General features: G+C 41.8%; 1 protein-coding gene across 13 annotated transcripts in view; it reads right to left on the bottom strand.

The window, feature by feature from the left end:
* The window catches only part of stxbp4 (syntaxin binding protein 4), a 45,497-nt gene that overhangs the window by 21,805 nt on the left and 3,413 nt on the right, over positions 1-20,279 (bottom strand). For all 13 annotated transcript variants that reach the window (XR_010911888.1, XR_010911891.1, XR_010911890.1 and 10 more), the window contains exons 2-16: positions 16,847-16,920; positions 16,605-16,700; positions 16,431-16,500; positions 15,999-16,073; positions 11,788-11,873; positions 11,077-11,230; positions 9,745-9,877; positions 8,988-9,094; positions 8,235-8,460; positions 8,032-8,113; positions 3,641-3,711; positions 3,407-3,503; positions 3,057-3,181; positions 1,231-1,320; positions 1,085-1,150 (exon numbers count right to left, since the gene is read on the bottom strand). Coding sequence is in view for 8 of the 13 variants with exons in the window: in XM_067489003.1 (XP_067345104.1) it covers positions 1,085-1,150; positions 1,231-1,320; positions 3,057-3,181; positions 3,407-3,503; positions 3,641-3,711; positions 8,032-8,113; positions 8,235-8,460; positions 8,988-9,094; positions 9,745-9,877; positions 11,077-11,230; positions 11,788-11,873; positions 15,999-16,073; positions 16,431-16,500; positions 16,605-16,700; positions 16,847-16,920 (1,552 nt within the window). In the remaining 5 variants the exon portion in view is untranslated. The remainder of the gene's footprint in view (positions 1-1,084; positions 1,151-1,230; positions 1,321-3,056; positions 3,182-3,406; positions 3,504-3,640; positions 3,712-8,031; positions 8,114-8,234; positions 8,461-8,987; positions 9,095-9,744; positions 9,878-11,076; positions 11,231-11,787; positions 11,874-15,998; positions 16,074-16,430; positions 16,501-16,604; positions 16,701-16,846; positions 16,921-20,279) is intronic.

Below are 20,279 nucleotides of genomic sequence, written 5' to 3' on the forward strand. Positions count from 1 at the left end.
TACTGCATTTACTGGATTGATTTTGTTTACATATTTGTCCCATATAATGTGTGATATGTACAATCTATTGTACAGCTCTGTTATTAATTCTAGTCCATGAGATTGATAATGTTCAGTTTCTGCAGATTCTATCTTTATTCCTAAGGTCATAGTTAAAGCTGGTGTGATACTCAACGGGTTGCAAGTACCTACATACATTTTATTTAAGGCTGATTAGGCAGGTAGAGTGTAGTAAAGCTACTTAACTTCAATATTTTACATGTTATGCTAAAAACCAAAAAAAGTTGGGACAATGTGTAAAACATAAATAAAAACTGAATGCAATGATTTGCAAATCTCATCAGCCCATATTTTATTCACAATAGAGCATAAATAACATCAGATGTTGAAACTGAGACATTTCACCATTTCATGGAAAATATGAGCTCATTTTGAATTTGATGGCAGCAACACATCTCAAAAAAGTTGGAACACGGGCAGCAATTACTGCATTCTGTTATTACTTAGGTTTTACACATCGTCCCAACTTCTTTGGAACTGGGCTTGTATATTTCACAGCTTTAGTTACAAGTTACTATTAAAATATTACACTCTTACAAATATGATAAACTTATAGTTTTTAAGTTTTTATAACTTTGGCTTGTAGAACAATTTTTGTGTAGTTGTGTCACCTTTTGAAATGTCTCCAAATTATCAGTTACACCAAAACAAAATATTTCCACATTTGCCATTGTACTGTATGACTGAGACCTAAAGAGATAAAAGTTCTCTATATTTTACAAAACAAATGCTAAAAGTTGTGAGTTAACATTACGAGCACTTCTTTTCTGCTTTCCGTACTCAATCACCTGACGACTCCATACATTTATCTGTTGAACTTTTGGAAGGGCCTAAGTGGAGATTCACCGGACTGAATTCGATAACTGTATATAAACCAGTCAACGTCACAGCTGAATAGTTGATCTGGACTGGATTCAACTATACATGGGAACCTAATAAAGTGAACACTAAGCCAACGTTTCTCGCCAGCAAGCAGATTAATGGCAGAGTCTGGTGCCAGGTACCTGCAGCAGCTGTGACTCACCTGTTTAATCTTGCTGAGCTCTTCTTCCATCTGATGGTGAACTCTCTGAGACTCCACCAGCTGCTCCTGAAGATGAGAGAAGCAGAGAAACAGGTGAAACCTGAAATTCATTTTCCTCAGAGTGAAGCAGCTGGATGCGATCTTACCTGCAGCCTCTTGATCTCCCTCAGAGCCTCGATGTGCTCCTTCCTCAGCCTCTCCATCTCCTCCAGGTCCTCCGAGTCCGATGGTGATGGCTGCACATTAGTAACAGATGAATCAGCAAAGCAGGAGGTGACTTAAGTTCAGTTTTTGCCCAAAACCACAAAAACTTCCACACAACCTGTTAGACAGCAACCAGCCAACAGGTTAATAGAATGAAAATCAAACCTTTGCCAGTAAAAATCTCCCTATAAAACGTCCTTTTGGTTGTTAATTCATAAATGAATCTCCTGAATGACAGGGGTTTATAGTGGACACAAAGAAAACACTACATCAGGTGCAGTATACAGATTCTTTCAGCTCACTTTAAACAAGCCTGTAATATTTGGCTGTTAACTTTTTAGTTTTACAAAAATATTCCTCAGGACAGACACTAACAACTCCTTTTTTCATTTTAGGCGTTTAGAGAAACGTGTCTTTCATTTTTTTCATAAGGAATTTATCAAATGTCTGTGTTTTGGTTTCTGCTGTGGTTCTCTGTGATTTTTCAGTACTAAATAAATAAATAAAAACTAAACAATTTTGTCAAAGTTTCTTCCAAAAAGTATTGTCCATATTTTTGTTTTCCAAGGTTGCTCCAAGGATCCAAGGTCCAAGGATTTTTGTTAACTTAAATTACAATTCTGGCCAGTTTTTTTACACTTCTTCCCAAAAATGTTGCATTTCCAGGAAAGGCCGTATGTACAGTCTCACAGGCCATGATCCATTATTGCTCCGATACTGTGTGACCCCGGACTGTGTAGAAAATCATTAGGACGGTTCACATGTCCCTTTCACTGAGAGCATTCACAGATCGAAGTCAGAGCTTCCGCATCAATACGACTCGGTTAAAGGACCAGCACGTCAGTAATGACCACGGTGTTGACAGGGACCAACTCCACAGCTATCGTCAGCTTTCTCAAGTAGAAAAAGGCAAAAACAAAAAGGCCAACCTTTTATTTTTACTAGAGTTGGACTGGAATCTGTTAAAGCAGTTTTTTTAACGGAGTTAAAGCCTTTTGAGCACAGAACGTAACTGAATTTCCTTCCGTTTGCCTTCAATATGACGTTTAAATTGGAAAGCAGCTGTCGGCACTGCTGCTGCCTTTTATCTGCTAGAAATGAATTTGTCATAAATGCACAGGTGCCATCCCAACATGAATAGATTACCAAAGGGGGCACAGCCACAACCTCTTTATACAGGGGGCATTAATATTTGTCATTTGAAAGTCTGAGCTCTATTAAAAGATGAAAAATATCCACAGATAGAAAACAAGCATTCAAAAAAGAGAGATAATACTAAGAAAATACATTAAAAGTGACAAAAAACGTTGTAAAATGATCTAAAACAAATGCACAATGATCCCAAAACACGTACAAACAGGAGAGAACAGTTACACATAATAACCAAATATAGAAACAACGTGAAACAAAATGGCCCGTTTTCCCCTTCATGCATCAGATTGAGTTTTATTTACAGTGACCTTCTCATTCTGTGACTCCAACAATGGGTTTGTCTCTATGATATTTCAGGGACAATCAATCTGCATCATCTGTCCAGGGAACAAATCATCAGGATCGATGCGTCCAGCCCATTATTATCAGCCATTAATGCACTTTCATGCAGTTCCTGTGTTTATGTGACCAGTCATGCAGATGGAGTCCTGTGTTTCACATCAACCCATGATCACATGATCAGAAAGTGAAGCATTTGAAATATTATGCACAATGCAGACAATCCACCTGCTACATGGAGGCGGAAGCCAGCAGCCGTGCTGCAGCACATTCTTACCCACGGGTTACTGGGTGACTCCAACAGACTGGACAGGTCATCAGATGTGAACCTCGCCCCCGGCTGGGTGACAGCCAACTCCTCCAGCTGAGGCTTGAACAATTCTCTGATCAGGTTCTCAAAATCTGCAAACACACAAACACACACATGTTTTCTTTGCCATGTTTTGGTGCTGTTTCAATTCATTTACACAACTAAATACAGCTTTTTTAAATTCACAAATGTAATTGTGAATTGGAATTGTTGCTTTAAAAGAACATTGTGATGTTTCAAGTTCTGCAGAATTCATTAAGGATTAATACATTACATTTATGGATAAAGTTAAAAGTTGAAAAGCTTTGCTGTCTTACCTGTGAAGGCCACTGTCCCAGCTGGATCTGTTTGTAGTCTGGACCTGAGCGCCTGTCGCTGATGCTCTGTGGGCTTTAGACCAATCAGATCCAGGGCCTGGAGTCACACACATAGACCAGATCAATGCCCACACACACACACACACACACACACACACAACTAACCTGATAGTAGGGCAGGACTTTAGCTGTTTAATTATATAACGAATAAATAAGAATGGATCACACACAGACCTGCTCCAACTTCTCCAGTCTTAGGCGACAGCTGGTGCTCAGGGAACATTTTCTCTGAATGCTCGCAGATTCTGGAAACAGAAGAATTTATTGAAAATTGACTGCAATAAGCAAAGTAAATAGTTGTTCTTTTTATAACATTCGCTCTGTGTTTCACTATGGGATTTGCCTCGGCGTGACCAACTACGGAAGCTCCAATGACACCACGTCTGTCAGCGCCAGACAGGTCCAGCCACGCTTCAGGCTCCGCCCTCCTCTTATTATTACTGCCGACCCCCCCTCCTGACTCATTCTCGCTTTCTTTCCATGTGCTATTGTAAGCTCCCCCAGCGTGTTCTAGGCAGGTGTTAACCTGCTTAACAGTTTAGACCAGTGAAGAAAAAGTCTGACCCAGAACGAACCTTACTGGCATAGTGTCACCTAAAGGACGTGTTAGAGGCCTAAAGTTAGTGTGGTAATTTCATAGTCAGTCTCCTTCCGTGAGCTACGTTATGTCTATGGTACCAACCCCAGCCAAAGGGTTGGAGATTAAGGCTAAAGAGGCTGCATCCTCCCCGTCTCCTGTGTCATGTGGCTCTTTAATCTTGGTAAAGGACCTTCAGCGCACCTGAATACACTCAGGCTACGCTGGCAGACCCGCAGGTGTGCTAACACTGTGCGGTGATGCCAGTAATAATTTTAGAATGGAAGTTGAGAGTGGCGGTGGCTAATAATCAGGACCATGCCTGTCATCAGCCACACATTTGCCCGCAGGAGACACTCATCATCTGCCAGCTAAAACAATCTTGGTGGATATGATGAATACTGAGTCCCCGATCATGCCACTCTGTTGCAGGAGCTCACTGAACGTGAGGAGGGCGAGCCAGGTGTGGAGGATGCAGAGTGCGACTCCGGCTCTCACCTCCTCGACATGGATAATATGGAGGAAGAGGAGAATGACTCCACCTTCCCAGCCCAGCAATCAAGGCCTCCTAGTACCACTGATGCTACTCCCCCAGTGGACAGCAACCTGTATAAGGTGTGCAAGCGGGCCACATCCAAATTGTGAATACCGTGACGGGCAGCCCAAGATGCAGAGAGGTCAGAGCAGGACCTGTACGATGGTAAGAGCCTTCTGCCAGCCCTGCCGCCAGATAAGCAGCTGTGGAACCTTCAGTGGCTTATCACCCTCAGCCCAATTAAGGGCAATCTCATCTTCCTCCAACATTTCTCTGCTTAGTAAACTGGATCACATCACTCCTGTATTCTCTTAATGTCTGCAGACAAGGCAGAGATCCTGGAGGACGTGGGTCCTAATATGCCCTAATATTACGCTCCCCCAAGGGGGTGGTCCAGGGTGATGGGGCTGGCAGTCTCTGACAAGAGAGCCCTCTGGCTAAAACTGCCAGGTTTAAGTCATGCGCAGTAGGCAGATGTTATGGTTGCCACTCATGATCCCACAGAGGGTCATTTTGGTCCAGCTTTGGAAAAGATATGAGATACCAGCAGCCTCAGGAAACAAGAGGGCGAAGCTTTTGACCTTCGCTTACCATGGGAACCTACCCCTCGCCCCCCACAGATGGCCAGGGCTGCTGCAGCCAGCGGTAAATAGAGTGTTGGCAGGGAACAGAGACATTCAGCTGGTCAGCATCCTAATCAGCAGGCCAGCTCTAATAACACGAGACTGTGGGACAAACACTCATTTGCTGCATTAGCAGCTAGAAACCTTTCATCCGATCCGGGGGTCAGAAGAAAGAAATGGGCAACCTAGTCTCACCCTCACCTTCCCTCCCACCTCTGAAAAGAAAAAAAGTTGGAAAGGAGGATCGTGCTCATATATACTGCATGGTGCATGTTGGAACCGCATGCTTTATTTGTGGCCCTGAGACATTTTCTTTGTTTTCTTCAGGGACATCATTGGTTGGTGAACTCAAGTCTACAGGGCAGAACTCGGCCTCTGCAGCTACACAGACTGGCCCAGAAAAGAATTTTGTGGAGCGGCACAATGTTTGTGTCCCCGCATGTCACACATGTGTCAGGCATTTTGACCCGGGGTTCAAACGTGTCCAGAGGGAATCCTGTGTACAGGGAATGGAGGCTACTCCCACAGGTGTTGGAACAGATTTAGCAGAGATTTGGACGAGCGTTCGTAGATCTATTTGCATTGCAAGAAAACACTCACTGTCCACTGTTGTTCTATCTATCAGACATGATAGGGAGAATGTTCTAGCATTCCCATGGCAGGGCTTGTTACTAATTTTAATAGCACCTCATTGGCCATGCAAGCACTGGATAGCAAAGATAAATCTGAGTGTTCAGTGGCTGATGTGCTGTGCTTCCTTCAGGAGTTGTTGAAGAAGAGCAAGGCTTTATTTGGCAGCAATCTCTCCCTGGGATTTTGTGACAAACCAGCCAGACAGCATCCCCTGGTTTCCAGTTGCTGCTTGCCCCGCTGTCGGACTTGACTCTGACCATCCTTTTGAGCCCAATAGTTTAATAGTTTGGGTTTGAAATTTCTCTCTATTTAAACTCTGCTCTTAGCACTGACAACAGCAAAGTGAGTCAGTGATTTACCAGCTCTGTCTATCCACCCTAATGTCTACAATGGGCCCCAGGACAGGCTAAGGTGTGTCCATGGCCCAATCCAGCCTTTGTGCTTTCGATCCTCACTAATTTCCTTTGGAGGTTCAACAACTTAACACTTAATTCCCAGTGCAGGCCTTGCATGTGTATGTGGATAGGACATCAGGTTTTAGGAAAACAGAGCAGCTGTTTGTCCAGCTGTATGCCATGGAGCATGGCCACATCATGGGCCCTGTTTAAGGAGGTGTCAGTTCAGGACATCTGTGCAACAGCATGTTGGGGTAGTGCTCACACATTTGTGCGTTATTACAGACTCCATATTGCAGGACCATCAAAAGAAATCAGCCTAGAATGATTAGGAGGTGCGGTCAGCCATGATAATAAGAGGAGGGCGAAGCTTGTCCCATAGTGAAACAACTCACTCTGTTAATTAATTAATCCAATGTTACCCAATTTGTTAAATAATTAACAATTTGTTAACAAATTGTTAAATATTTGACAAATTGTATTAGTGTATGTTAGATTGTATTGTTATGTATTGTTAAATGTTCCTACACACTGGTTTACTGGTAATGGTACAACTAAACTCTTTACACCCTCAAAACCCTTCCTCTCTTATGGAGCCACATTTCAGTGACATAAGATGACTAATAAGCCAGATTAATGCACATATGGAGAAAGACATCAGGATTTCTCACAGACGCTGAGATGGGACGATGCTTCACACCTCTTCAGCCAATCATAGGCCAGACCTCCCGCCTGCCTCACTTCCTCCTCGGACAGGCAGCCAACCACACGCCATCTGTCCCTGGCTCTGCCTCCTTCTTTGTCTGACAAAATCAGAACGGCTGCCCGACTTTCATTTGCACCTCACAGTTTACAGCAGGGCATCTGTGCACAGGCCTGTAGATCTGCATAATTTTCAAATCCCTTTTCTAAAATGACTGTTGCACAGTGATTTCCTCACATGTTAGACATATACTCAACATAGACTACAAGAAAAGTTTTTACTTTTCTTTTCTCTTCCATTCTGACTCTAAGGACTGAATCTCCCAGGTTTTTGTAAGAAAGGGAAATGCCACCACATTACACTAGCAAAGCTTTTTGTTTAGTATGTTTAGGCTGTGTGTGATGGTATTGTGGCTTAAAGCTGCAGTGTGCAACTCAAGGTCCTGTAACAGAAGACTGAATCAGGCCTTTCTGCTCTGTCCTCCCTCTTTCTGCTCTACAACAGCTTTACTTCCCTTGTTGTGGAATTGCAGGTGCAGCAGTGAAGAAACTGAATTTTTAGGAGACGGTGTTGTTTCTGAAACACTTTTGTGTTAAAAAGAAACATCAATAACTCCACGAAGGGTAAAATGTCACAAAGCATGTAAAATAGAAAAGACTGTGACCTTCCTCACATTAAAACAAGTCCAGCACGTTTTTCTATCATTTCAGCTTTGACTGGAACTTTAATCACCTCATTTGCTTCTTCACTGACTGAAGAATCAGCTCCAACGTCCAGTCAAGTCATTTTCTTTTTCTGAATGTTTGGTATAAATTAACTTTGGATGTGAAGCAACTATGGACATTCTATCACACAATCTGCAGCAAGAAATGTACAATTTCTGTACCTGATTATTTGCAGGGAAACATCTTTGGTTATTATTTGGTCCTTAATGCTACATGAAGCCATAATTCTACAGCCAATTAGTCCAACCCACTCTGGGAAAGGACTAAAGCTGCCACTCTTAAATAGAGCTGGCACACTTTGCACCACATGCAGACATAGAGCACACACAGAGATACATATATATGCAGATATACAGATAATTACATATTCATACCAGGGTTCGTATCAGTGATGCTGTCGCTCTCTGGTGGGGAGGAGAGGTGTGGCTGCTCTGTTCTTCCTGGAGACACTCGCACCTGCAAACATCAACACAACATATTACAGAAGTCGCTGTGACCCACTTGTTGTTCAGGTCCTGGTTCAGATGACTTTCACCATTTGAGCAGGTCCTTGTTTGAGATGTTGTGATGTTCAGACCTGACTGACGTTGACTGTTGGCAGGGTCTCACTGACGGGGTTTCGGCTGGAGGTGATCTTGGTGACCACGGTCGGCTGCAGAGGCACGTTGCTCACCCCCGGGGCCCTCGTCTGCGGCCCACCCCCACCTCCAGACCCAGGGAGGGAGATGGGGCTGTGAGGCCCACTGCTGGAGCTAGAGGACGACCTCCGCCTGATAAAGGCAATTTCCACTGTGGGGTCTGGTCTGAAACAAGACCACTTGTGTTGTTATTCATGTGATGAATGTAGAGCCACCATTATAATCTTTAGAAGAGAGTATTTTCTTTCTATTAACTCCTTCTGTCACCAATATCAAATAGTGATTATGTATTTTTCTGGAATTTCCCCACCATGGGATCAATAGTCATATCAAAAAAGTCTTATCTTATTGTTGAAAACATCACATTACAATCTCATTAGTATAAATTTTGTATGTAATATTCAGACTATTTAACTTCATGAACAAAACTGAAATACAATTTTTGTTATGTGTGAAAACTAAATAATATTAATAATAATAATACAACTAAATTTACATGGTAATAACAGATTACCAGTCAGTTAAAATGTGAAACTCAATTAGCTCAGTGCATATTTCTTTCTCACTCAAATACAGGCAGATTCCAGCAGAAGGTCATCACTTCTATGTTATCACGGCCATTTAACAGTGTGACACCTCATCCTTGCTTTAACACATCATGTGAATAATTGATGTGTGCAGGTGTTCTGGACCTGATTTTGGTGCGTGTCAGGATGCTTCTGGCCTCCTCGTACGTCACTCCAATCAGGGACTCTTTGTTGATGGACACCAACTGGTCCCCGACCTGCAGCCTGCCGTCCTGAAACAGCACAAATATACAGACAGTTCAGATCCCGGTGGGCCACCAGAGCCCCTGAACACATTAACTCTTTTTTAAAAGAAAGTGCTTTACGTGGTTCAAGATCAGACTCTGTTACTGAGCATAAAATGAATAAAATACAGCATAAAAAACTAAACAATGACAGAAAAAGAAATGCAAATTAAAGTGTTTTATGAAGTCATTTCACAAGATGTCACAGGAGTTTACGTTATTATTATTACCATTTATGTTTGAAGTGTGTGAATCAATTATTTGAGTTTTAATTTTACACTTGTTCTCATTGTTACTAACAAAGTACTTTAACTAAAGTACGCATTACGCTCATATGATCAGCTCCATCGTTTCCACCTGCAATGTTAAAGTGATGAAAACATTAATGCATCAATAATTATAATCCAATAATATCATAATGACTGATGAGAAATGAGACGGTAAGTCTAAAGAGTAGTTTTACGGTTGGTTTTTCAAGTATTTTTGCGTTAATCCTTTTGTACTTTCTATGTTAAATGTAGAAACTTTTACTTGTAGCACAATATTTGTACCCTGTTGTAATTATACATTTACTTGATTAAATGATCAAGTTGGTTTAAATCAACTGACATATGTTCTGTGATAAAGGGGATGCTGACCTTGTGGCAGTCCCCTCCAGGCACTATTTCCTGTATGAACACCATTGGTCCTTCGGCACGGTTGGCTCCCCCCTTGATGATGAGCCCCAGGCCCGTCCCCTTGGCAACACATATCAGCTGAATGACACTGTCACTGAGGAGATGGAGAGAGGGTGCATGACACTAAGCATGATTAAAACCCACAGGGCTGCACCGAGCCAACACCACCACATAATCTCTAGCTCCCTCCTCCTCTTGCTCTCCATCTTCCTACGCTGTGAAATTGCTGAAGATACATTCAAACTATTTTTAGCTATTACTAGTGTTCACATCCTGCAAAATCACAAGCTACCGGTTTATGTAACTACCTGCCAAAAATACCTTTAGACCTTACACTGCATTTACTGCAGTGAGATCACAGGAGTGAAACACAATGTGAGCAGTTCTCATTTTAAAGTCTTTCTGTGTTTTTAGAAAATGCACAGAAATAGGGAAGTAATGTTCAATCACATGATAGGTGCTTTTGGACCAGAGGAACATCATCATAGATCTTAAAACTCTACAAGTAAGTTTCCGCTGTTTGTGTTTTTGACGCGTAGGAATTAGCAACCATGACCACTTCAAGAACATCGTTTTGAGGAGCGTTTTTAGCTCCTACAGCAACCGAACACTGAGAAAACCCTGAGAGAGAAGAGGCAGGTTGAAGCTGTAATTTTAGTCCCACTGCTGCTTTTTTACCTTTTCATTTTTTGAAATGACCCTATTTATATTGAAAGGTGTCTTCACTTTATTCTGAGTTTAAATTTGATCTGGATCTCATGATGTCGACCTCAGCACTGTGAGACCGAGGTGACCTCAGCAGTCTGCAGCCCAGCTCCTGATAACAAGCAAGCGATGTCTGCCTTCATTCCTTGGGAGGTGAACAGTCGTATTTCAGCCAACTGTGGGCTCATGTTCATTTGTTTTCTAGTGTTAGAATTCATTTTAGAAGAGAAAAGCTGGTGCCAGAGTTGAAGTCAGTGCCAAATGTCAGAGTCACTGACATTGGCCTGAAATGAAAGGTGGAAAAATGTATTGGATATTACAAAAAGCTGCAGACTTACAACAAATCAATACAGGAATACATAAATGCATACGGACTCTTCGTCACTTTATAGTTCCTACTGGCAATGCAAATGCAAACAGAGGCATAGGCCATAAAGGAGAATAGTTCTCATTCATAAAACTACGTTTATAGAAATGTTTGCTCTGAACGTGCTTTTTTAATGAAGTACTCCATCATTACTCTGGTGACAGACTCAGACTGTCAAAGGTATTTCTCTAAAGGTTTTGCACCAGCCATCTGATTCTTACCCGAAGGCGTGCGAGGGCATGTGCACAGTGTAGGGGGGGGTAGCAGAGTAGGGGTGGCTTTGAGTGTAGGCAGTGACCCCCTCTTTAGGACTGAGGAGCTGAGGGCTCTCAGATCTGGATGAGGAGGAGGAGGAGGCAGTGTCTGTCAGCTTCCCTGCACAGAAACCGGAGAAAAAGAAGAAAGAAGAGAGGTGAACAGGAAGTGGAGGGAGACAAAAAGAGTGGGATGGAGAGAAGAATGAAGAGTGGGGGAGGATGCATGAATAAGAGGAGTTGCACAAAATAATTGAACACAGATTTAATCAGTTATTTTATAATATTAGTGATCATTCATAAAAGATGCTGGATGGACAGAGAAGGAGAGTAAAACATTTCTAATGTTCTAATTTTATGTAACAGGGACATTTTTGGAAAGTGTTACTTGAGAAAAGACGAGGCATTTTTGCAAAGTCAGAACATTTTAATATTATGGGACATTTTTGAACAATCGGGTCTGTTTTTGAAAAAAACTGAAGATTGTAGCAAGGTCAACACATGCTGCAGCATTTGAAAGGGAAAAATCCTCACAAAGCAAAAGTCGGAACATTATTTATGCCATTATTATATCTATATCTCCGGTTACATTCAGAACTGCGTACAGGTTGTAATAAGTGTAATAACTAAGTATAAATGACTGAAATATAAACGTGGGTATAGTCGTGGGCATTTTACCTGTGGAGAGCTGAGTTGGTGAGATTTGTTCTGAAGCTGTGATATTATTGGAGCTGTACTTTTCCATCAGCTCAGAGAACTCCCTCCTGCAGGACACACACACACACACACACACACACACACACACACACACAGATACTGTATGTTAGGAGAACAGTGTATTCAGATTTGTAGTTACTATCAGGACCATAAACATATTAAACATATATGTGACTAACCAAATTTAACATCATATACAGTGGTAAGAAAAGATAACAAGGATTTTGCACCGTTTGCTCCAGTTAGTGTTACATAAAAAATTTAGTTGGTGAAATCTTGAAGTTGGCTCAATATCTCTGCTTTTCCCGTTTAACTTTGGAACTTTGATTTTCAAACTGTACTACAGACACTCTCAGTGCATTTTGCTTCATTTTCACTGCTGAAACCCTCAATGAAGGGTTCAGTGTATTAGTTTTATATTGTGCTGATTGTGCTGAGGCAGCAGGAAGATCTGTGAGTGTTTGTCTCCCTCACATGGTCGCAGAGGAAACCAGAAGTCGCTCCTACTATCACTGTCTGATCTGGCTTTGATGGGATCGACAGTTAATTCCTTTTAAACAGGATCTGCACTGTCACTGAGACAAAACATCCTGAGCTCACAGGCCACCTGTTTGACCTTTGCTCTTAATGTTCAAAACACCTGCAGTCCAGAGACACACAGGTTCCCGGTGCAAGAAAACAGTGCATAACATCAGTTAGTTACTTTAGTTATTGGAGAACTATGAAAACAGCAGACATAACCCAGATATACTTCCAGATAGTTTGCTTTGGTTTTAGAGAAGGGGTTTTAAGGGGTTCACTTCTGTACGTGTTGCTAGTTCTAAATCTTTGTGTAGCTCTCAGAACATGCAGATCAGCATTCATGTGGTTTATTTAACATCTGACTTCTCTGCACATATCACCTGTTGTCATCTTTTAGTGTCAGCTCCTTCCTGCCAGTAAAAAAAAGGGAGGAGAGCAAAAACAGAGCCAGGGGACAGTGGAGAGAACAGGATGTTTCCTATTTGTGGGGAAAACTGGGAGGAACACAGCATAACTGAGCAGATGTTGACATTGCTGTTGTTCAAATGTGGCTCATATTTCAGGTAAATCTAAGCCAGTGTGACAGTTTAGGCCTTCAGTTGTTCACACTGGAGCTGGATACAAACATGAAGCATCTACACAAAAAGACGAGCATTAAATCGTGTGACGTGAGCTTAAGCTTAATGAGCAAATGCAGAGCTCAACTTAAATTGATCAAACAGCCACTGACTGACATACTGCACTTCACTGTCTTCTCTCTTAATCAAATTAACACACACAACTCATTTCCTAACTCTAATCCATTGTAAACTGTCTCTGAGCTAAAGAGAATTTACCAAACTCTCAGCACAGCAGCTTACAAATGACATAATCTTCCTCGATCCATCCTGAACTCACCAAACTCCACCTATAAGCTTAGACTGCTGAGGCAAATTCCCCCCCACCACCGCTGCATGATTGCATCACGGTGTCCTCGCTGTGACCTGCTGTAACACTCAGGACCAGCTGCACATAATAATCAGAATTTGTTTCAAATGTAAAGTACAATTCTGCCGTCGAGGTTCAGCTCTGGCGTGTTGCCACAAATCTGCTCTTACACACACACACACACACACACACTCATTTCAGAGGACAGTGGCTGTAACATTAACATTAACCGAACAATAAACCAACTGTTAGCTCTGAAATGATTTAGGTTATTGAGGGGTCGAGACCCCACACTGTGGCTGAGTAAATAGATTTATGTCCCCAGAACAGGAGTCATACAAGGTCAGTTTGGTTTCATAATGATAAAAAAAATGGCAGGACCCTTCTCTTGACCTTTCTCTGCAGTCACAACAACAATTCTATTTCCTGTCAGCAGCGTTATTCCTTCTTTTTTTTTTTAAACATCAGGCCTCAAATCACCTTGTTGTCCTCATGGATCCACATATGCAGATAAGCATCGCCTGCCAACAAGTGGATAATCGCGGCCCAACCTATTCTTTGCACACCGACAATAAGGCTGTAAAAACATCTTAAAACCTCAACTTTTCATAAACACGTTAAGTTACTAAAAATAAGTGATGTTCCGTGGCCCACATCCAACCGGAACAAGCTGGTAATGTAAATATCATGGTGGTTATTAAAGGCCACGTGGCTTCATATGATTCCACATGACACATATATCTCTGTTGAGATTCTATCTCTAGCTCTAAGTTTGCAGCATTCAGTGAAGGAACAAGTGATAGAGCATAAGTGATAAATAGAAGGACAAAGACACACATAGGCCTGATTAAAACCTGACCCAACTCTGACCTTAAACAGAAGACGAGTGCAGCCCTGCAAAGTCTGCGCCCTGGAAACAGACTCTACCTGCTGTTGTTTCTGTTAATCCCTGTGCTTTGTATCTCTGATCAGCTTTTTCCCCGAGCATAGACCCCGTGGACAGACAGTCGAGTGTCCCTATTGTGTCAGGCTGTGTTTGTCTCAATGTGGCAGGCTGACGTGGAAAAGCACAGGGGAGAGCAGAGTGCCAGGTCAGTTTACCTCCCGCTGGTGAAGCGCAGGACGCTGCCTGTCAGCCACATGCACTTTCAGCTCAGTATTTACATCAAGGACGGATCAAACTACTGACGTGCTTCATTTGTACGGGCAAAGTCGTGTCTCCAAAACCTCCGCTGCTGTCAGGAATTACACACACGGACATTCTATGCTAAAAAAAATCTCTTTTGTATGAAGCTGTTTGAAGAAGACCTTTCTTTTACGCACAATTTTAAATTCTTCTACAGTAGTTTCTGCCTGCAGTCTAAGCAGGTTAAAGGCTCCTTCTGATTCTTCTAAATGACTAACAGACTTGTTTCCCCAGCAGCTGTGGACACAGTGTCATTTATTTTATTTTTAACTGTTGTAAAAACAAGGTTTCATCACTAAAAAATGTGTTTCTTCACCTCCCTGCATGGATCTCAGTGTGAGCAAAGTCAGGATTAATATTAACCTTTTGGTTGTAACGTTGTGATTTAACAAATTGTACATTTTTTGTGTCAACTAATAAAGTCACTCATTCAATCCTGTCCCAAGTGGGACCTGTGACTGGCTGTTCATCTTAGCAACTCAGTACAAGAGAACACACCAAGCTTTTAACAAAGCCGGTAAACTCATTCAGACATATCCTTGTTAAAACGTAGCTGCAAACTGTGTGTGTGCAGTCAAAGTGACGTGAAACAAGAAGCTAATGCTGCTATGTTTACACTTTGTATGGCTGCAGTTCCTCTGTTCACTTGTCAGAACAGAACACAAACAACAGAACAAAAGGCCGAGCTGACGTAGCAGGTCACCTTCTACCTACGAGCACTGATATTATCAGTAGGTGTAGTTCAGTATTTTAATTCTATTGAGCCTTCTAGCATGTAGAGCCAGTACCTACTGGCCCATTTATATGATGGTGATAACATTAGAGATAGGACATTGAATGGCATGATCAAATCCAAAGCAGATGACCAGGTACATTTCTATGTTTCCAAATGAATCTATATAAAAAAAGAAGAAAATGATGCCATGAAACTTTGGTGGATATAAACAAAGGAATTAAGCTTAATGGAACATGTAGATTATAGATCATCTCAGACAAGCATCCACCCTAATGAAGCAGAACGTGCAGAGGAATCAAGGTTGTTGTGGGACATTATGTGTATCATCAATAAATGCTTAAAATATGACACCACGAAAAAGCCATGTTTCCTCTCATAAAATTAAGACTCTCAGGTGGGAAGAAGCAGTTAAATGCTGTGATGGACAGAAGCTATTAATCCTGGTTTAATTATAAACTATTTCCATGCCTTCACACAGTGCTGGGAAAACCTTCAGATTAAAGCAGACAGGAGCTAAAGCATCTTCTGGTCATTTCTATCTTGAAAGACTTTCTCTACCACCTGACTATGAATGGAACAGGTTTCCCTCTCAGAACCTACAGGTCTTTGTATTCTTATTGCGATAGGACGAGTTTGGGATAAATCATAATCCAATCTGAAGGAAACCAGGCAACAATCTTCAGGAAACTTCAGCTGCATGACACAACAACGTGACACACAACATGCAAATAAGGATTCGGCTCTAAAAAAACAGCGTGTATTTCATCTTGAAAATTCTGAGGTAAAGATGCATTTGTGTACCTGGATTCATCGTCTCTGGCGACCAGCAGGGACATGTGATTAGAGAGGGAGGCTGTCCTCAGGATTTCCACCGCCCTGTCAGGAAATCGATTGTACATGTTACCATGAGCATCGAGTACAGTATAAACTGTACCAACTGTTAGAAAGGAGACATTAAACTGACAGGCTCATTTTGCTTTCCACACCTCACCTCAGTTTAACTCTCCAGTCCTCAAGAGCCTCAGCCCTGTTTGTTTTCTGACTACCCACTGCTGATGACCTGGATATCAGGTGTGTTCATTCAATCAGAAGCTGGAACGTAAGGGTTGTTCAGGTGTAGCTAACAGAAAACAAGCAGGGCTGCAGCTCCACCCAAACTGAACCATCACCCTAAAATATAAGACGTGTCCACATATGAACTAAACGCACACACACACACACACTCAGAATTACCTTTCATTGGTTACCCCTATCAGACTGATGTTATTGACATCCAAAATCAGGTCACCTGACTTAAGCCGGCCTGGAACAGAGAGTGACAGACTCATCGACAGGTGAGGGAGGATGATAAAAATAAAATCTCCTCTTCTTTTCACAAAACACAACAAAATACTAAAAGGTACTTACCATCCAGAGCGGCCAACCCACCGGCTATCACCCGCTTGATGTAGATACCGAACTCCTCTCCTGTCAGCTCTCTGTAACCTCCGATTATTTTTACCCCTGTGAATGCAAACACATAAGCTTTGTTAGGAAATGAGAAATACCGCAGAATACCAAGAAGAACACATCATTTGTCACAAGTTTAAAGACACTTAAGGCATTAATAATGACTCGGAGGTCAAAGAGGTCAAAGGGAAGATGCTCACCGAGTCCCTTCTTGCAGTCAGAAAACTCCAGCCTCTGTACGGCTCGGTTGATGCCGTGTGGGCCCATGATCATCCTGGCAATGAGCAAAAACACAACAGATTCTAAATCATATCAACATCCTGCCTTGTTAGAAACCCTTCTCTCTTTCGTCAGTGCTCTGCTGCTCAAAATAATCAAATCATCACAGGATTTTGTTGATGTCGCCCCCCCCTCCCTCTGTCCTCCACACAAACTGTCACCTCGTACACTGCACAGCGGCTGAACCAGACTGTGACCTGGATGTTAGGGAGCGCCAGCAGACACAAACAGTGATGAAAAGCATTCAAAGGACATAAAGAAATTATTTCCTCAGTCCCTGTGGTGACTCAGCTCTTGTGTGTGTGTGTGTTTGCACAGAGATTTGTGGGTGAGAAGGTTTGGATTAAAGCTGAAGAGATTCCTCAGACGTGGTAAACATGATCCTGCTGTCTGCTGGTCCTGTCCCGAGGCTCAGCTCAACATCAGAGCAGAGACGCAGTAAGCAGAGGTTGTTTCAGTCTGTGTGTGTGTGTGTGTGTGTGTCTTTGTAATCCAATGGTAGGTCTCCCTGCCAGATGAGTGAACCAAGCAGCCAGGAACAATGTTAAACACAAACTCAGAAATGTTTACTTTTATTTTAATTCGCAAAACTTAAAATAAACAAAACAAAAAATGTGGAAATTCTCTGATTGGTCAGCAGGGAGAATATCTCTGCTCTGCTCAAAGTGCTGTTGTGTGGGCCTGACATCACACGAGGCATCGAAAGCTTTAATATGAAAATACGGATTAGTGCAACGTTAATTATCAGGCCTCTGCACCAAAGATCTTAGTGTCACTCAGGTAAAAATGATCTGCCCATGAATCCATTCTACGTGTTCTAAACATGAATTTGTGATCAAGCTGTAACAAAACATAGTGCAGGTATTCTGTAAGTTGGCACTTTGAAGACAAATAATTATATGAGCTATAGTTAGGTCATGCTGAATCTTTATTGGCTGTCCAGCCATCAGCTAACTGTAGTAGAATCTAAAGTTCAATGGGACATCGGCTGTATGACAGACTCTAAACTGGGCTAAAGTACAGAAGTGCAAAACAACAAGTCAGTTACTTCACACATCTGTCAGCAGAAAGCTCAGTTCACCACTGTGACGTCACCTTGTAAACTTTTTAAAAAATGAGTTCTTGTTTTAAGGGAAGCTGTGAAACCGGGTTTCATATTCTGCATGTTATGTAATGATAATGTACAGTGAAGTAAAGAAATACAGACTGCACGGTGGAGGGGAATTCACTGATTTCCATAAAAAGACTTATTTTTGCAATAATAACTTTAGCCATCTTAACCCACAGCCACCAACCTTAAGACCTAAATATTCATGGTTAGAGAGTTTTAAAACACAATCAGATTCATAAAGCAGACAGGGGGACACACCAGTCCACTGGGTGACATGTTTTATTTACTCCAAAACACATGGTTGTAGGTCATGGATCTGAACTGCCATGTTCTGCTGACTGTCCTACACAGATGTGGGGTGTGGAGCTCCACCCAGTGGTGCAGTATGTCTGGCTAGCAAGGTAAACTATGGCGGAAATCTGTTTCTATTAAAGACGGCTTGACAGCCGACTTGTTTCACCATCTGCAAACCACCACATGGAATATAAGGAATATGAAAAGCTTTGGGAGTCAGCTGTCCATGATCTGTCGAAACCAGCTGAGGTACCAGCACAAAAACACACAGTGCCAGACAGAAAAGCAACAGATGGCCAAACATGACTAACGCTGTCAAATTACATCGCTAATAACATGGTGCCAATTCAAGCAGTTAAGATGATGAAGTCAAACTACTTTTGAATCACTTAAGACACAAGAATTACTGTGGTACATTAACTGCAGAATGTTTCGCCTTTTTCCAATATTGTCTACTTGTCTTCAATAAAATCCCCAAAACTACAATATCACACACACTCGTACTATAGAGTCATATTTTACAGGACACTGTTGCATAATAAGACTAAACCTCGTTCAACATAGATCACTGATAACTGAGACCTTTACAGATGAGAAACTTTGTGTCTGCAGGCACTTTTTCAATTCGTCGCCATTCAGTAGGTGGATTGTTCACTTTGTTTCCACTGCACTTAAAAAAACGACACTGTATTTCATAAAAACAACATGAAGTTTGTCCTGATGATCTTAGATAAACCAACATCATCCTCTTTATGCAGTAGATCATTTTCGTACAATTTCAGCTTTTCAGGGTCAGACTTTCATTAGTCTGACTCAGCTGAATGCTAGCGATGCAGTTATGCAATATTAAAGTATAATCTGTAAATTATCTAATGTAGAAGGGTTCAACGTTTTAGTCACAAGTCTATGGGAAACCTACCCGAACCCAACAAAAGACGTGCAGACTCTAAAGGGATCTGAGAAACGTCAGCCCCAGTCTCAAATAGACGAGAGGATAATTAGACTTACTGTGGTAATAGACACACTGACAAAGACAACTACGACCTGCATCAGTACAAACTGAATATTACGCCTGGTTTAAATTCCCTGATTCCTACAGGAGCTACTGGGTTTGTCCTTGTTTTTTCCCCCTCTTGTCTTGTTCTCCCATAAACAAGCAAACCAACTGCAGCTCTCTCAGCTTAGCTCCGCAATCCCAACTGCTGGGACACGAGGGCGCAATTAAACTGATCACCTAATACGTGATAATCTTTATTACCTGCCCCAAGTCATTAACATCACACAAAGGCTGCCCGTCGGGGGGAACACGGGATGAACACACACTGATCAGATCTGCTCTGCTTTCACCTGCTCTGAATGACAGATAAACAGTTTTTCTTGGATTAAGTCAAAATCTCAGACTTTATGAACGTGAAGGCTCAAATCTCAGTTTACTGAACAAACAAAAAGTATCAGTGTTATTACTTCTACCGAGAGCAGCCACAGTACAAGATGTGCTGCTTTTCCTAATATCTGAATGCACTTAGTAACATAGTTTACACACAAAAAAACATATTGTGATCATAGTTCTCTGCTTTACATTACACTGTGTTAAACCCAGATTTTCAACCCTTTGATGACCAAACTAAAAATGTTTGAGTGTTTTTTTATAAGTCAGAGCAGCTCAAAGAAAAACTTTGTCTGGTTTTGTTGTTGATTTGTTTTTTCATCAGATTCTGCCCGTTGGTCATTATAACATATTTTTCCTATTTGTGGACGTCCTAAAAATGAACAAGTTAGTTGGAGCCTGGCTTGTTTTAAATATTTAATGCTGGAAAAAGCGAAGAACTGTTTGGTGTTTACGTGTTTAATCTCCTCCTCTGTCCCCGCTGAAATAAAAAAGAGGGAAATGAAAAAGAGGAGAGTCCCTGCAGTGAAGTGGAGCAGATGTTTTCGGCGGGATGAGTGAT

Source organism: Channa argus, chromosome 20 (genome assembly GCF_033026475.1).
Source record: "Channa argus isolate prfri chromosome 20, Channa argus male v1.0, whole genome shotgun sequence".
Lineage (NCBI taxonomy): Eukaryota > Metazoa > Chordata > Actinopteri > Anabantiformes > Channidae > Channa > Channa argus.